The 16,227-nt window shown below is 44.4% G+C and overlaps 1 protein-coding gene across 1 annotated transcript; it reads left to right on the top strand.

Annotated features, from left to right (window-relative positions):
* The first annotated feature begins 2,922 nt into the window (after positions 1-2,922).
* Positions 2,923-9,624, top strand: LOC141666216 (uncharacterized). The gene is made up of 3 exons (XM_074472211.1): positions 2,923-3,568; positions 3,743-8,528; positions 8,637-9,624. The coding sequence occupies exons 1-3, from the start codon at positions 2,923-2,925 to the stop codon at positions 9,622-9,624; spliced, it is 6,420 nt and encodes a 2,139-aa protein (XP_074328312.1).
* The last annotated feature ends 6,603 nt before the right edge of the window (positions 9,625-16,227 follow it).

Below are 16,227 nucleotides of genomic sequence, written 5' to 3'. Positions count from 1 at the left end.
TTTTATTAATTTGACACTATTATTCTGACTAACGAATAAACTATAGTTTCATTCAATAAAATTGTATATATATTATAAAAATAAAAAAGTCCCGTAAAAAAGCAAGTAAAATTGAAAACATCGTACATGAATACTGATTATCAAATTTTTATTGTTTCGGCTATCACCGGACATTTCCAGCTATCCCACTCATTTTTAAGTCTACCAACGAGCTAGGTACACTTTAATTTATTTTATCATTCATCAAGTTTAAATTTAATTTTATTTCAGCGCAAATGAATATAATAAATTATTCAGTACTAGCCTCATGCTCATTATATCAAACAGTTCTGGCTAATTATATTTAGTTTATTTTTAATTTTAATTTTGTCCGGAATGAATATTATTTTGTTTTGGAATGTCCAAATAGTAGGTATTACTTTGTTTGAGGCCGTTGTCATTATTTCTACTAACAAATTATCTTTTAAATTTTAATTTTATTTTAGTTCCGTTCAATAGTATAAGTTTTTTAGCGGGATCATTAGTATTTTTTATTTTATTTTAGTACGAGATAACAAATTCAACTAAATATATACAGTTTTTTTCAATATTCGACACGTATTTTAAGGTGATTATAAAGTATACTTCCATACTTTATTTTTGAATTTTTCTTTCTTTTGTATTAAACTTTAAACAACAAATTATTATTCAGGAGAAAAAAAATTAAAAAAAATATACGAAATTATACTTTAAAAGAATCTTAAAATATGAGCCCCTTCCGGGAAAAAAAATATGAGCCCCCTCCCCAATTTATACTACTTCGGAGGGGCAAAAGGAGTATCCCCGATATATACTACATAGGGACATAGGGAGTAAAAGTTTTTCCTTGAGATGATGGAAGAAAAATGTTTCAAGCCTAGTCAGGGAGTGTATGAAATGGTTTTGCAGCAGTTGACAAAAGCAGCACAGATAAACAAGCATGAAGAATTGGTTGAGAAAATGTGTTTGATCGGTTGTTCAGTAACCAAGTTTTATAATCTTGTTATGGGGTATTCTCAGGAACATATTTATTTCAAGGGGTCTTACTCCATTGAGAACCTTCTTTTGGTGAGATATGAGATCTAATTTCAACCATAAAAATTTAAATATATTTTTAATCTAAACCATTCATTTTAAATCTCATCATCTTCTTCAACCATTATCTCTTCTATCAGCTTCTTTCTACTTAACAACCACTATTACCTCCAACCAGCGCCATCCACCATTTCCGGCCACCACCACCTCCTCCTCTAGTGACCACCACTATCTCCGGTGATCACCAGAAAATCACCACCGACAAACATAAAATCATCACCGGCAAACATAAAATCACCACCGGAATACAAAAAATCACCACCAGAAACTGAAAAATCACCGACGGAAAAGGAAAATCACCACATATAGCCAGGATTTTTGTCCACCAGATCCGGCCACCTGCTCTATTTATCAACTCCGAAGAACATTGTTATGCCCAAATGTTGGTATAAACAATATTCAGATTAAGATTGATAAAATAGGTAAAATTGAAGGAGAAACGCCTAAAAACTAGGAAAAGATAAGATTAACTTTCCATAAACAGATGGCACGCCCTAAGAACGCGCTGCATTGGTTAAACAGTTGAGTGGCCCGTGATCGTTTTGCCTTAAAAGCGCGCCCTTGAACATGACGAGGCGCGTCCAATCGTTGAAAAAAGATAGATGAGTGGCTTAATTGGAGTCTGTCCTATAGTGAGCCTTAGGGCGCGCCCTAGGTAAGGAAGGCTCCTTGGGTGGATTATTTGGACATGATTACTTCGACATGTCCATACTGTGGCTTGGGCAGAATTATGGTCAGCCCCAAAGATGAATAGTTTAGGGCGCGCCTTATGATGTAAAATGGTATGAGAAACCAAAAGCTGGTGATACAGGGCGGCGCCAACATACAGAGATGTTAGGGCGTGCCTTGAATTTCTACTTGGACATAAGTATAGCTTTTATGTGCTGATTAGGTGGATTCTCTAGAAGGCTCAAGGAAGATGGAGATTATTATTACTAACCTACTTGATGCAGGTACTCTATTGAGGAACTCCTTCCTGTAGCATATCTACAGGAAAGGCGGTGTCCGTGGTCAGAGACCTCCAGGGGTATGCCTGGACTGAAGGCCTCCTCCTGTAGTCAATGGGTGTCCTCATTGGGGATGTGGGGTGAAATCTGGTGTGTGCTTTGGGAGCTCTGTCTCTGTAGTCAACGGGTGTCCTCGTTGGGAGACTTCGGAGTATCCTGCACTTTGCACCCAAAAGCTTGGGATCACTTGTCCTGCAATCTGGTAGGGGCTCCTTATCGGGGGACAAGGATGCGTCCAACATTTGGGGTGAACCACGGCTATACCTGCGTCCACGGACTAGAGAAACAGCTGGTAGCGGAGGGTTATCCTTGGCCAGGGAGATGCCTTATCCGTGAAGTCTCGAAGCCGCGGACGAGCCTTGGGCCTTTGTGGTTGGGCCTCATCGGCGGACATTCCTAAAGCTAGTAGAAGACGGTTTCCAGTAGGTTTCCTATTGGGCCTCGGGATAAGAAATCTAAGCCCGTTAGGTTTCCTGTTCCCCAAGAACTACGTGGGCTTGATCCCCTATAAATAGGGGTACGTAGGCACATTGTAAGGGGTCAGAAGCGAGAGCGCAAAGGAGCCACCACTAACCCTAAGCAATCTCAGCCCCCAATAATCACCACCACCAAACACTGTTCATCTTTTCCGACGAATACTGTTCATCGGATCCACCGACTACTGCTCACGTTTCCGATAAAGAACCGCCATCACAGATCTTATTTCCGGCTACTAACCTCAAGTTTTGTTGTTCCCAAATTCCTCCGTCAACAAATTGGCGCTAGAAGGAGGGCCTAACAAGATCTACATCTGGGAGGAAGGATGTCTCAATATCACGATGGAGGTTTTTACGATGGAAGTTCTGAAGAAGATTCCGATCATGGCTATGAATATGAACCCTACGTTCCGCCAATGACTGACCGTCCCACACCGGACGTTGGAGGACAGCCGCCTGTGCTCATCAGCAATACTGACTTGTTGGAACAACTGTATCGCATGGGCGATGCTTTGAATGGTTTCGATTTAAGGTTAAGAACCGTGGAACAACGCAAGGGCAGGAGAGGTCTTCGCCACAACCGAGTGGCTCAGGCGCCTGGAAAAGCACCCATGACAGACAGGGATGTCTCGGCCGGCCATGGCCACACTGAAAGAGGGCACGTGCCGATAACCCCGCGACGCCTGAACTATTCTAATGACATGTCCCCGATCGTTGAGCTAGTGGAAGAAGATGCTGATGGACGGGAAATTCTGCGAACAGATAACCGGGGAGCCACCCATCCACACCGTTCTGGACGTAGTCTCGAGGAACGCCGGCAGGCGGAATCAAAACCGGAGAATCAGCCACGAGGCTTCGCAGCTCTGAAAGATCGCTTGGGGATTCGCTTGGGCGATGACGATTTGAGAATGGTGTTACTTGAATGGCAGAGAGAAGCTGATCACGGAGATGTGACGCCCCATGATACAACGCGTGTGCCCCTGAATTCCCAGGAAAATCGGGAGCGGCACCGCGATCCAACGCGTGTGCCCCTGAATTCCCAGGATAATCGGGAGCGGCACCGCGATCCAACGTGTGTGCCCCTGAATTCCCAGGATAATCGGGAGCGGCACCGTGATCCAACGCGTGTGCCCCCGAATCCCCAAGAAAATCGGGAGCGGCACCGTGATCATGGACGTGGGTATGGAAACGATCGATGGAGAAGGCCTCAATGGAGGGGAAGAGGTGGAGGCCGAGGCAGATATTTAGACGGATACCGTCGTGACAATTACCGCAGACACCTCGATTCCCGCTGGAATAACCAAGCAGATGGCTATGATTATGTGGAACATGATGACCCCAGGAATATAGAAAACTATGACCGCGGTACAGTTCGAGGCCGCGGCCAAGGTGGAGAAGAGAATCAAGGGGGAAATCAGGGACGAAATCCTGAAATAATTGTAATACCTGAAGATGCACAGAATACAAACCAGCAGCAAGCCCCTCCCGGAGGGAATCAAGTGGAAATACCTCCATTGCAACCCCAAGGTTCACAGACTCAAATGCAGACCATTCCCGGCGTGGGAACTTTCAATGTAGGAGATCTGAAAAGGCTACTTAACCATCTCGAAGGCAGGGTGGCGGCTACAGCTGAAATCTCGTCCCCATTCTCGGCAGCAGTAAGGGATGCGCAATTGCCATCCGGGTATCGCAACACTACCAGCGAACTCCGCTTCCATGGAAACTCAGATCCGGTGGAATTCCTGGGTCGTTTTAATATAGAGATGGATGTGTACCAAGTCTCGGACTTGGCTCGATGTCGTCTCTTAGCGGCAACCTTTAGAGAAAGCGCCCAGCAGTGGTTTCAAAAGCTCGGGCCAGGAGTGATCACCTCGTGGGATCAGATGAAGAATTTGTTCTTAACTAAGTTCCAAGCCGCGGTGAGATACGCTCCCTCTGTCACAACTCTTGCCAATGTTAGGCAAAGAGAAAATGAAAGTTTAACATCGTACTTCAAAAGGTTCAACGCCGAGTCTACTAGCGTGAGGGGGGCCTCAGACGAAGCCCTAAAAAGTTTCCTGATCGCAGGATTAAGGGTTGGTTCAGATTTTTGGAAGCACTTGCAAGGGAAAGATCCGGCCACTCTCGCAGATGTCTTCGCTTTGGCAGAATCCTTTAAAGCTATAGAACAATCTTTGGCAGATGTACAACCAACCTCACAGTCGAGTCAAAGAAACAAAGGAAGGAAGAGGGATAGGTCACCAAGCCCGAGATACCGAAGGAATAGTCGAAGCCCAGACCGGATAAATACAACAAGCACAAGGAGGGGATGGAGCCCTCCCTCAAACTATGACTACAAGACAAGCCGGTACACACCTTTGGTCGCATCTATCGACCATATCTATGAGGTAAACAGAAATAAACGGCTATTTAGGAAACCTGAAGCTTTATCATCATGGCAAAGCAAAGACAAGAAAAAATATTATGAATACCATGAATCATCTGGACATAACACGCACGAGTGCCGACATTTAAAAGACGAAATCGAAGCGCTTATCAAGGAAGGATACCTCGGAGAATGGGTAGTCAAGGAAGTAAGGAAGCACAAGGATGACAGGACAAGGGAAGAGGAAAGACGAGCCCCACGCGGGACAAACAATAATACCCCGGAGGAAAATAATTTTATCAGAGATGGCAGTATCCGAACAATCTACGGGGGAGATCCCGGAATGGAATGCAACAACCGAGCCTTGGCAAAATACGCTAGGGAAGCCCGGTTTAGGCCTCTCACAGATATTCATAGGGTGGAAACCCGGCCACCCAAAGTGTTTAAAGGGGAGTCCATGGATATCACTTTCAGAGAAACAGATGCCCGATGGGTACATCACCCACACAATGATGCGTTGGTTATTTCCATCCAAATCGGTACAAAGAATGTCCATAGAGCCTTCGTGGACAATGGAAGCTCCGCAAACATCCTCTATTACAGCACCTTCAAGAAGATGGGACTGCCTGATCAGGATATGTCGGGGGAAGACTCGTGGGTCTATGGTTTTTCAGGTGCAGGAGTTAGAGTCATGGGGTCAATTCAGCTCCCATGCACACTAGGGGAAAGCCCACTATCGGTAACAAAGATGCTCGAATTTAAGGTTCTGAATCAGGAATCATCCCACAACGTGTTATTGGGACGACCTTTTCTACGGGAGATGAGAGTCATCACTTCAATTCATCACCTAACAATCAAATTTCCAACGCCAAATGGAGTGGGAAATATCAGGGGTTCCCAATATGATTCACGAGAGTGCTACAGGCAAGCAATGAAAGGGTTCAGAAAAGACTCCCACGCCGATGATACTCCGGACGTGGATCGAGAGAAAAGCATTGAGCAACCAACCGAGGAAATCCGAGTCCACTATTATGTTGAGCAAGAAGAAGAACATCCCTCTGAGTTGCCCTCGACAATGTTGTACCTGGAAGACACAATCAGAATTGAGATGTTGGAAGAAGAAGAGGAGGCGATGTATGCCATAGTCCAAGCAGATTTCCATGGGGAACGTTTAGAAGGAAGATTCGGTGTCTTGCAAAGCCTCGAACAGGGTGACGTCATTCCTCTTGCAGAAGCACCCCCGCCCGTAAAATATACTGAAAAAATTGATAACTCTACTACGCAAGGCACACCTCCTGAAGGGAATGCACCCTCTCTACAAGATCAGGAGATCTATAATCCCCTTGACTTGGATCCCCGGATACCAATGCCGACGGAAAAGATGGGGCCAGCAGAAGATACGATCGAGATCCCCGTTGATGAAAAAGACCCGAGTAAGGTTCTGAGAATAGGGTCCCAATTGACCCCAAGGTTAAAGGAAGGTCTGTCAATATTTCTGTTAGAAAACCTTGATGTATTTGCATGGAGCCATTCTGATATGGTGGGGATTGATCCAGAAATAATGTGCCATCGATTGAATATCGACCCCAAGCATAAAGGGGTTCGACAAAAACGAAGGGCCGTAAGTGGAGAAAGAGCTATAGCCCTAGCAGAAGAAGTAGAAAGGCTCCTAGACGTCGGACTAATTCGAGAATCTTTTTACCCAGAATGGCTAGCAAATCCGGTATTGGTAAAAAAGCCCAACGGCAAATGGAGAACGTGCGTGGACTTCACCGACCTAAATAAAGCATTCCCAAAAGATAGTTTTCCCCTACCAAGAATTGATCAGTTGGTCGACGCCACGGCGGGGTATGCCCTGCTCAGCTTCATGGACGCATATTCCGGGTATAACCAGATCCTTATGTATGAGCCTGACCAGGAGCACACCTCTTTCATCACTGATAGAGGGCTCTACTGCTATATTGGAATGCCATTTGGTCTGATCAACGCCGGTGCCACTTACCAAAGGTTAGTAAACAAAATGTTCAAGAAGCAGATTGGGAAGACTATGGAAGTGTATGTGGATGACATGCTCGTGAAATCGAAAAGGGCGGAAGACCACGTCGCCGACTTAACTGAAATGTTCCATATCTTGAGAAAATATAGGATGAAACTAAACCCGCAGAAATGCGTGTTCGGCGTAGAATCGGGAAAATTCTTGGGATTCATGGTCAATAACCGGGGGATTGAGGCCAACCTAGCAAAAATAAAAGCTCTGCTAGACATGAAATCCCCCACCAGTGTCAAACAGGTACAGAGTCTAACAGGAAGGATTACGGCCCTGAATCGATTTGTGTCGAAGTCGTCGGATAGGTGCAAAGAATTCTTCAAAGCAATCAAAGGGAGAGGGAAGGATTTTCTGTGGACCCCTAATTGTGAAGAAGCTTTTCTGAAAATCAAAGAACAACTGGGAAATCCGCCGATGTTGACCAAGCCAGAAGACGGAGAAACATTAATTCTATATTTGGCGGTGTCAGAATATTCCGTCAGTGTCGTCTTGGTAAAGGAAGAAGCAAGCTACCAGTGGCCTGTATACTATGTAAGCAAAAGATTGTTGGATGCAGAAACTAGATATACCAACATGGAAAAATTAGTGTACGCTCTTATTCTTGCGGCACGAAAGCTAAGACCGTATTTTCAGGCTCACCGAATAGAAGTTCGCACCGCTTATCCGCTCCGGCAAATTTTACATAAACCCGAATCGTCGAGAAGAATGTTAAAATGGGCCATAGAGCTAGGGCAATTCGATTTGGAATATTGTCCACGCACGGCAATCAAAGGACAAGCGCTGGCCGATTTCATACTTGAGTTTGATGAAGAAATTGATGATAAGGCCATAGTACCGGCAGAACCAACCTCGCAAGAAAGTCATCAGGACGAAAAGAAGCAGGAACTCCCCCACCCGTGGTGGACATTACATGTGGACGGGGCCGTAAACAACAGCGGGTCCGGTGCCGGGATAATCCTGATCACTCCGGAGGGGCACCGCTTGATGAGTGCTATTCATCTCAAATTTTATGCTACCAACAATGATGCTGAGTATGAAGCTTTGATTAACGGTCTGAAGTTAGCTCTGGAGGTAGGGGCCGTGAATTTGATAGTTCGAAGTGATTCCGAATTAGTTGTCAATCAAGTCAACGGAGGATTCCAAGCACGAGGACCGCGGACAGAGCTGTATATGAGATGTGCAAGACGCCTACTGGGAAAATTTTCAAGTGCCAGACTGGAAAGTGTGCCACGAGAAGAGAATAGTAATGCGGACGCTTTGGCCAAGATGGGGTCGCAGATGGACAGCGTCCAACTTGGACAAATCCCCTTGGGAATCCAGGAAGTTCCAAGTATCCCAGAGGTTGAGGTGTGTCAAATGCAAAAAACCCCAAAAGAAAGCTGGATGACCCCCATCCATAACTATATTCAATCAGGGGCTGTACCGGAGGATAAACTACAGGCTCGATGTCTTCGGTACCAAGCTGCAAAGTATGTCGAGTACGACGGGGTACTATACAAGAGAGGATTTAACCAGCCACTGTTACGTTGTGTGGACAGGGAAGAAGGAAATTATATTCTCAGAGAGGTGCATGAAGGGATTTGTGGCAATCACTCGGGGGGTGGTTCCTTAACATTTAAAGTGCTCAGACAAGGGTACTACTGGCCGACTATGAGGGAAGATGCTTTCAATTTTGTCCGGGCCTGTGATCGCTGCCAACGGTTTGCCAACTATTCCAACATCCCGACAACCACCATTACCTCATTAACAAGTCCCTGGCCTTTTGCCATGTGGGGGATTGATCTCATTGGAGAGTTACCCAAAGCAAAGGGGGGTGTGAAATACGCTATGGTGGCTGTGGACTACTTCACCAAATGGGCAGAGGCCATGCCATTAGCCACGATCACGGCAAAAAAGATAAGGGATTTTGTGTTCAACTCCATAGTATGCAGGTTTGGTATTCCTTACAAGCTCATTTCAGACAATGGGAAACAATTTGATAGTAAGAAGTTAAGGAAGCTCTGTGAAGACCTAAAGATTAAAAAAGACTTCGATGCGGTTTATCATCCGCAGAGTAATGGTCAGACAGAAGCCATAAACAAAATCATAAAGCATACCTTGAAGGCTAAGTTGGAAGAAAAGAAGGGAGACTGGCCAGAAGAAATGCCCATGATCCTCTGGTCTTACAATACGACTCCTAGAACGACTACAGGGGAAACCCCATTTCTACTAACTTATGGATATGAGGCCATGGTTCCCGTGGAGGTAGGAGCTGGATCCCTCCGGAGAGATGTCTTTATTGAGGAAGATGCAGAAGTTAACCAGAGGCTTCACTTGGATTTGTTAGATGAAGCCAGAACGAACTCTCAATTAAAGCTTGCTGCATACCAGCAGAGGGTCGCAAGGTATTTCAATAAAAGGGTTAAATCTGTACCATTCAAGGTTGGGGATCTTGTGTTGCGAAAGATTATGCCTAATACTAAGATAGCTCAACACAGGGTGCTTGGGGCTAATTGGGAAGGACCGTACAAGGTCAAAGCTATACTCTGGAAGGGAACCTATCGCCTAGAAGACCTGGATGGTAAACTTATTCCTCGAGCATGGAATGCAGAACATCTACGAAAGTATTATCAGTAGGGTGTTGTTGTGCCCCCTTATTTTCTTATATGATTCTCATGTAATAGGCTAGTAGCAAATAAATTCCTTCTAGCCTAGGGGGGTAGTACATGTGACTGCGAACCCTGGAACTAGCAGAAAAAAAAATTCAAATAACTTCCCCATAGAGCATAGTAGCCATGGGACCGGTGTAATTTGAACACTAGAGCGCATTATCAATCAAAAAGAAAAGTTACTTTAAATTGTTTTATCTGCCTAACATGAAATTACTCATTTGAAAAACATCCGAGGCGCGCCCTATACTGAGGCGCGCCCTGTCTAGTAATTGTTGATTCATAATCAAGATTAAATACAGTGTACGAGGGTGAAAGGAATAAGTGTTCATGGCCATCAAAATAAGCTAAGCTCCCTAGGTTAAGGCGCGCCCATGGACTAATACTTGAGTAAAATATCGCAAAGGGATTACAAATAGGTGTTATTTGCAAATTCAAGAAATAAGGCGCACCCTATAGTCACAAAATCCATGGGAACGTAAAAAGGCCAAGTGAAAAATCGAAATGCCTTAACAAAGTTTTTATAAAAAAGATATTAAGCCATGCAGAAAGTCACGATGCAAAAAGGAAAAGTAGCAAAAAAACAAGTCATACAACTTTGCACAGCATCAAAAGAGGGCTGGCTCCTCATAAGTATCTGAAATTTAAAGACTATAAATGATTAAGGCGCGCCTTGGGACTGGTCTGTTGGAGGAATAGATTGGAGGGGGACAGTTGGATCAACTTCAGGCGCGTCCTTGGAGAATTCCTCTTGAGGCACGCCCTCCCTCTCTTCTTCTTCTTCTTCTAATCCAAGCTCTATCCTCCTTGCCTTGATTTCAGCAGCATGCTCTTTTTTGAATTCCACCATCTCAGCAACAGTCTCCTCCCCAAATTTCTCAAAGGAATAGTCAGGATCATTGGCCACAAAGCCCACCCTGTAAAAATGAAAACCATTGGCAAATGCTTCATCAGTCATTTCCCTCTTCTCATCAGGCCAGCCTATTTTCTGTTGCTCTTCGAGGTACTCTATCCTCAAGTTGGCACCAACAAGCTCAGTATGGAGAGAGGTAGCCTTCTTGTTGGCAATCTCTAATTGAGAAGTGAGATTGGCCACCTCATCCTTGAGGAAAGAGATCTCAAAATCCTTAGCTTTGATGTCTTTGGCATGCAAGAATTTTTTGTCTGTGAGGGTATTCTTCAGAGTGTTGTTATCATCCTACAGCCTCTCTAGGCGCGCCTTCTCCTCAAGTAATTTGTCCACCACTTGGGTGGAGTGGATGAACAGTTGGCAAGAAGCTTTTATAGAAGCACGAGCAGCATCTCCCAAATCCATAGCATGCCACTGTTCCACTTCTTCATCTGAAACATGAAGGGCACCCATGGGGCCAAGAGCGCTGAAAGCAGCAGAAGAACCAGAAGGCGCGCCATCTGTTCTATGTCTCTTGGGCGCGCCCTATTTTTCTGTAAGGTCAATTACGGACCGTTTTTGAACAGGTGTTGTTTGAGGAATGGGAGCTGAAGTGGGGACGGATGTCTGTGCTGCAGGAACATCTTTCTTCGACTTCGGCCTAGGCTTATCACCAGGGCGCGCCCCAAAGGATTTAGGGATTCTTGGAGGGGCCATTTCTGCACAAAACATGGGACATATTAGTTAAGCATGGCAGTTAAATATAATAATAATAATATTGACAAACATGTATAAAATGTTATGCCTAAGATGCAAAGGGCGCGCCCTGGAAGGTGGAGCTTAAATAAACAAAAATTTACATCTAGTATGATTATTAAAGATGACAGAAGAAAAGGACGCGTCAATAGGATAAGGGCGCGCCTCTATATCCTACGGTTAGTTAACCTGAAGGATCCGGGCCTTGTAAAGAACCGTCCTCTGTTTCTTCTTCTTCTTCTTCTTCAGCTTCTTCGCTACCTAAGTCGATAACACGGGAAACAGGAGCACCTTTCCTAAATTTTACGTATTTGCACTTCACTCCTACTTGGTCAGAAAGAATCCCTACTCGCATCAAGTTGGATCGAGTAACTAAGGATTTTAAGTTCCACCTGTCAGAAGCCACTCTAAGGAGGGCTTCAGCTCGTTTTTTGGGCTCGCCTTTAAGTAGTTTTGAAGATGGTATGTCTGGAAAAGTATAAGAATGAGAAAAGAAAGAAAAAATGTAAAAATAACATAAGGGAAAAGATACAAAGGCGCGTCCTTACTTGGTGACTTGTTGAATCTTATTCTTATCCTGGGAACGTCATACAGGTAAAAAAAGTTCTTTTTCCAACCTTTCTCGTGGCTAAGCTTGCCAGAGGAGAAACCCTTCTTGTTATGCTCCTTATCCACCACCAAATAATAGTACCCGTGGTCAGACTTTCTTAGATTGAAAAAATAAGCAACTTCGGCCATGGACGGTTGGGAAAAACCCAAGTCCGTATAGAGGATGAACAAGGCCAGGACGAACTTGTAGCTGTTGGGAGAAAGTTTGAGTGGAGCTACGTCGTAGAATTTTATCACTTTCCTAAGGAAGGGATGTAATGGCGCGCCTATACCTAAAGACACCAGCTTGGGGCTGGTCACCATTCTGGGAATTTTAAAGTTTCTCCCATAATTGAAGATATGGGGCCGCATCATGCTCAAAGGGCGCGCCCATATGCCTTCCATGTCATAAAACTCCATGAGCCATCCAAATTGTTCGTCTGAACAAGCCGAAGACAGGCCCACGCAGAAAAGCTTCCCATGTTCCTTCCTGAAACGTTTCTTTACAGCTTCATTACACGATTCGAATTCGTCCCAATCAAAATCCAATTCGCTGTCAGAAATTTCCCAATATTGGAAGGGAATTGGAGAAGGCTCAGGAGAGGTGGAAAATTGAAAGGAGTCTTCATCAAAGAAGTTTTCTTCATCACGGAGTGGTGATACATTTGCTTCAGGCGCGCCCTCGTGAGTAGGAGAGGTAGGCGCGCCCTTTGGTCGCTGAGGAGATAGACTTGGGGAAACAGCCTTGTAAAAAACCTAGGAAGGCCCAGCGTCTAAATTAACCCCCCTTTCAACACCCCTATACCTGTCGGCATTTAAGCTCTCAAACCAATCATCATCGTCTAGCTCTGTACTAGTTGGGGCTGGAGACCTCTCTTTTTGGACTAATTTTTGTTTTCCGTGTCTACGAGATAAGGGAATATTGTCCGTGGACGAGCTATCTGAAAAATCTGCCATTAAGGAACCCTTTTTGGAGTCTTGAAGAAGGCGCGCCACCCGGTTCAGGAATTCGGGAGTATGGTGAGCGTTTGGAAGCTGGGGGTCCAAGTAAGCGTTTGGAGGAGAATAGATTCCCAAGTTGGTAAGGAAATCCTTGAAGGGGTGAAAAGGAGAAGACGCGCCCTCGTCTTCCAGCTGCCAAGAAAACCAAAAATGTTGAGGGCGCGCCCAATACGAAAGAACGAGATACAAAAATATGAAGGAAACAGAAAAGGTAGGGATAGACTTAAAGGAAGGGTGAGGTGAGTCATACACTATGAAGGCGCGCCCTATTCTGTCCTAAAATCTATAAAAGACTGGAAGATTGGATGACATTGGCGTGGCTTAAAGTAAAAGGAACGCGCCTCGCATCGATAAAGAGGCGCGCCTTATCATGGGACGTATATTTTTAATTTTGAGGATAAAACGGTTGGGATTCCTAGAAACATAAAATTAAAAGCTAGACCCCATGATTTCAGATCTAGAGCAACAAAATTTGAAAGTATAAGATATACATACACAGATACATACATCGTTTTGTGTTTATCATCAAGAACAATTAAGGAAGTTGAAGAAACAATGTAGCATGCAGTATTATTTGTGTGATGAAATCCCGAGAAGAAAGAAGATTTACATACCTTTTCAAATGGAGAAGACGTTGACTGAAAGAAATTGAGAATACGGTGACGGAGAAGGCCGATTCTGAGCAAGAGTTCGTCGCCGGAGTTGAAGTCTTTGGTGAAGAAAGAGAAAATGAAAAGGAAGGGGAAAGTGAAAGTAAAAATGAAAATGACTGACGGTGACTTGTATTTATAGGTGAAATTGACAGCTGTTAAAATAAATCACACCAATCATGTCAGGCACGATTTTCGAATAAACAGGGGAACCGTTTTAAAAATAATTCAAATTGAAGGACGCGCCCTCTTGAAGACGCGCCTCGTATAAATTAACTCAGTAATCCTGAATGCAAAATCTGAAACTTTAGGAATGCACACCCTTTTTAAGGCGCGCCTCATAAGTGTGATATTTGGGATGCGCGAAAATGGGAACTCTGAACAGATCAAGCCCTGTTGAGGGCGCGCCCCAGTAAGTAGTACTAGGGAATTGTATATACAGATTTTGTTAAAGATAAAGAGAAATTCCAATCCCATTCTCAAATGACATATGGAATTTGGGGGGTAGTTGTTATGCCCAAATGTTGGTATAAACAATATTCAGATTAAGATTGATAAAATAGGTAAAATTGAAGGAAAAACGCCTAAAAACTAGGAAAAGATAAGATTAACTTTCCATAAACAGATGGCACGCCCTAAGAACGCGCTGCATTGGTTAAACAGTTGAGTGGCCCGTGACCGTTTTGCCTTAAAGGCGCGCCCTTGAACATGACGAGGCGCGTCCAATCGTTGAAAAAAGATAGATGAGTGGCTTAATTGGAGTCTGTCCTATAGTGAGCCTTAGGGCGCGCCCTAGGTAAGGAAGGCTCCTTGGGTGGATTATTTGGACATGATTACTTCGACATGTCCATACTGTGGCTTGGGCAGAATTAAAGTCAGCCCCAAAGATGAATAGTTTAGGGCGCGCCTTATGATGTAAAATGGTATGAGAAACCAAAAGCTGGTGATACAGGGCGGCGCCAACATACAGAGATGTTAGGGCGCGCCTTGAATTTCTACTTGGACATAAGTATAGCTTTTATGTGCTGATTAGGTGGATTCTCTAGAAGGCTCAAGGAAGATGGAGATTATTATTACTAACCTACTTGATGCAGGTACTCTATTGAGGAACTCCTTCCTGTAGCATATCTACAGGAAAGGCGGTGTCCGTGGTCAGAGACCTCCAGGGGTATGCCTGGACTGAAGGCCTCCTCCTGTAGTCAATGGGTGTCCTCATTGGGGATGTGGGGTGAAATCTGGTGTGTGCTTTGGGAGCTCTGTCTCTGTAGTCAACGGGTGTCCTCGTTGGGAGACTTCGGAGTATCCTGCACTTTGCACCCAAAAGCTTGGGATCACTTGTCCTGCAATCTGGTAGGGGCTCCTTATCGGGGGACAAGGATGCGTCCAACATTTGGGGTGAACCACGGCTATACCTGCGTCCAAGGACTAGAGAAACAGCTGGTAGCGGAGGGTTATCCTTGGCCAGGGAGATGCCTTATCCGTGAAGTCTCGAAGCCGCGGACGAGCCTTGGGCCTTTGTGGTTGGGCCTCATCGGCGGACATTCCTAAAGCTAGTAGAAGACGGTTTCCAGTAGGTTTTCTATTGGGCCTCGGGATAAGAAATCTAAGCCCATTAGGTTTCTTGTTCCCAAAGAACTACGTGGGCTTGATCCCCTATAAATAGGGGTACGTAGGCACATTGTAAGGGGTCAGAAGCGAGAGCGCAAAGGAGCCACCACTAACCCTAAGCAATCTCAGCCCCCAATAATCACCACCACCAAACACTGTTCATCTTTTCCGACGAATACTGTTCATTGGATCCACCGACTACTGCTCACGTTTCCGATAAAGAACCGCCATCACAGATCTTGTTTCCGGCTACTAACCTCAAGTTTTGTTGTTCCCAAATTCCTCCGTCAACAAACATCATCAAAACAAAAATTCACCAACAGAAAATGAAAATTACCACATTCAAAAATTGTTTCAGGGCACAACAAATGTTCACAACTTCCTTTATTAACAGTGTCCACCAAAATCAAAACAAAAATCACCAAATTTAAATCTGAATCATAACAGTAATCACTATTCACAACCACCACATCACCACCACCATTACCATCGTCTACATACCATTAACACCATTTACAAACCCTCCAGATCCGAAAATAAACACCAATTACACAACAAAATTACTGAAAATGAACTGAATAACATGCTACATGATTTGGAATCGAAATTATCCTTCGGGGAAGGAACAAAATACAACTCAATCGCCGGAAAAATAATGGGGCTCCGACTAGCGATCGCTTTAGAGAGAGAGGGGGAGGGAGGGAGAGGATCTGATTTTTCCAGTTTCGGCAATGACGGTTGGGGGCGATGGCAGCTGGTGGTGATGGGTGGTGGATGGCTGATGTGTGTGTGATGTGTGTGTTGGGTAGAAAGGTGGATGAAATGGATGAAGTTTAAAATTAAAATTAAAATATGTGGTTGTGATTAGATTTATGGATAAAAATGAGTGGCTGAGATTAGATCTCATTTCTCAAAATAATTGGAGTTCTCATTTGAGCAACTCCCCTATTTCAAGTAGTAGGATTCTTGTTCAGGATCCTTGATGTACATTATTTTCGAAGTATCAGCTTTCTAGTCCAGGATCCTTAATATAAATGCAGTATGCTATGGCAGAGCAGTCACTTAAGCGACTCGAGCA

The sequence above is a fragment of the Apium graveolens genome, chromosome 6, assembly GCF_009905375.1.
Source record: "Apium graveolens cultivar Ventura chromosome 6, ASM990537v1, whole genome shotgun sequence".
NCBI lineage: Eukaryota > Viridiplantae > Streptophyta > Magnoliopsida > Apiales > Apiaceae > Apium > Apium graveolens.
The sequence above is the reverse complement of the archived record's forward strand: the minus strand, read 5'-3'. Positions and strand labels throughout refer to the sequence as shown.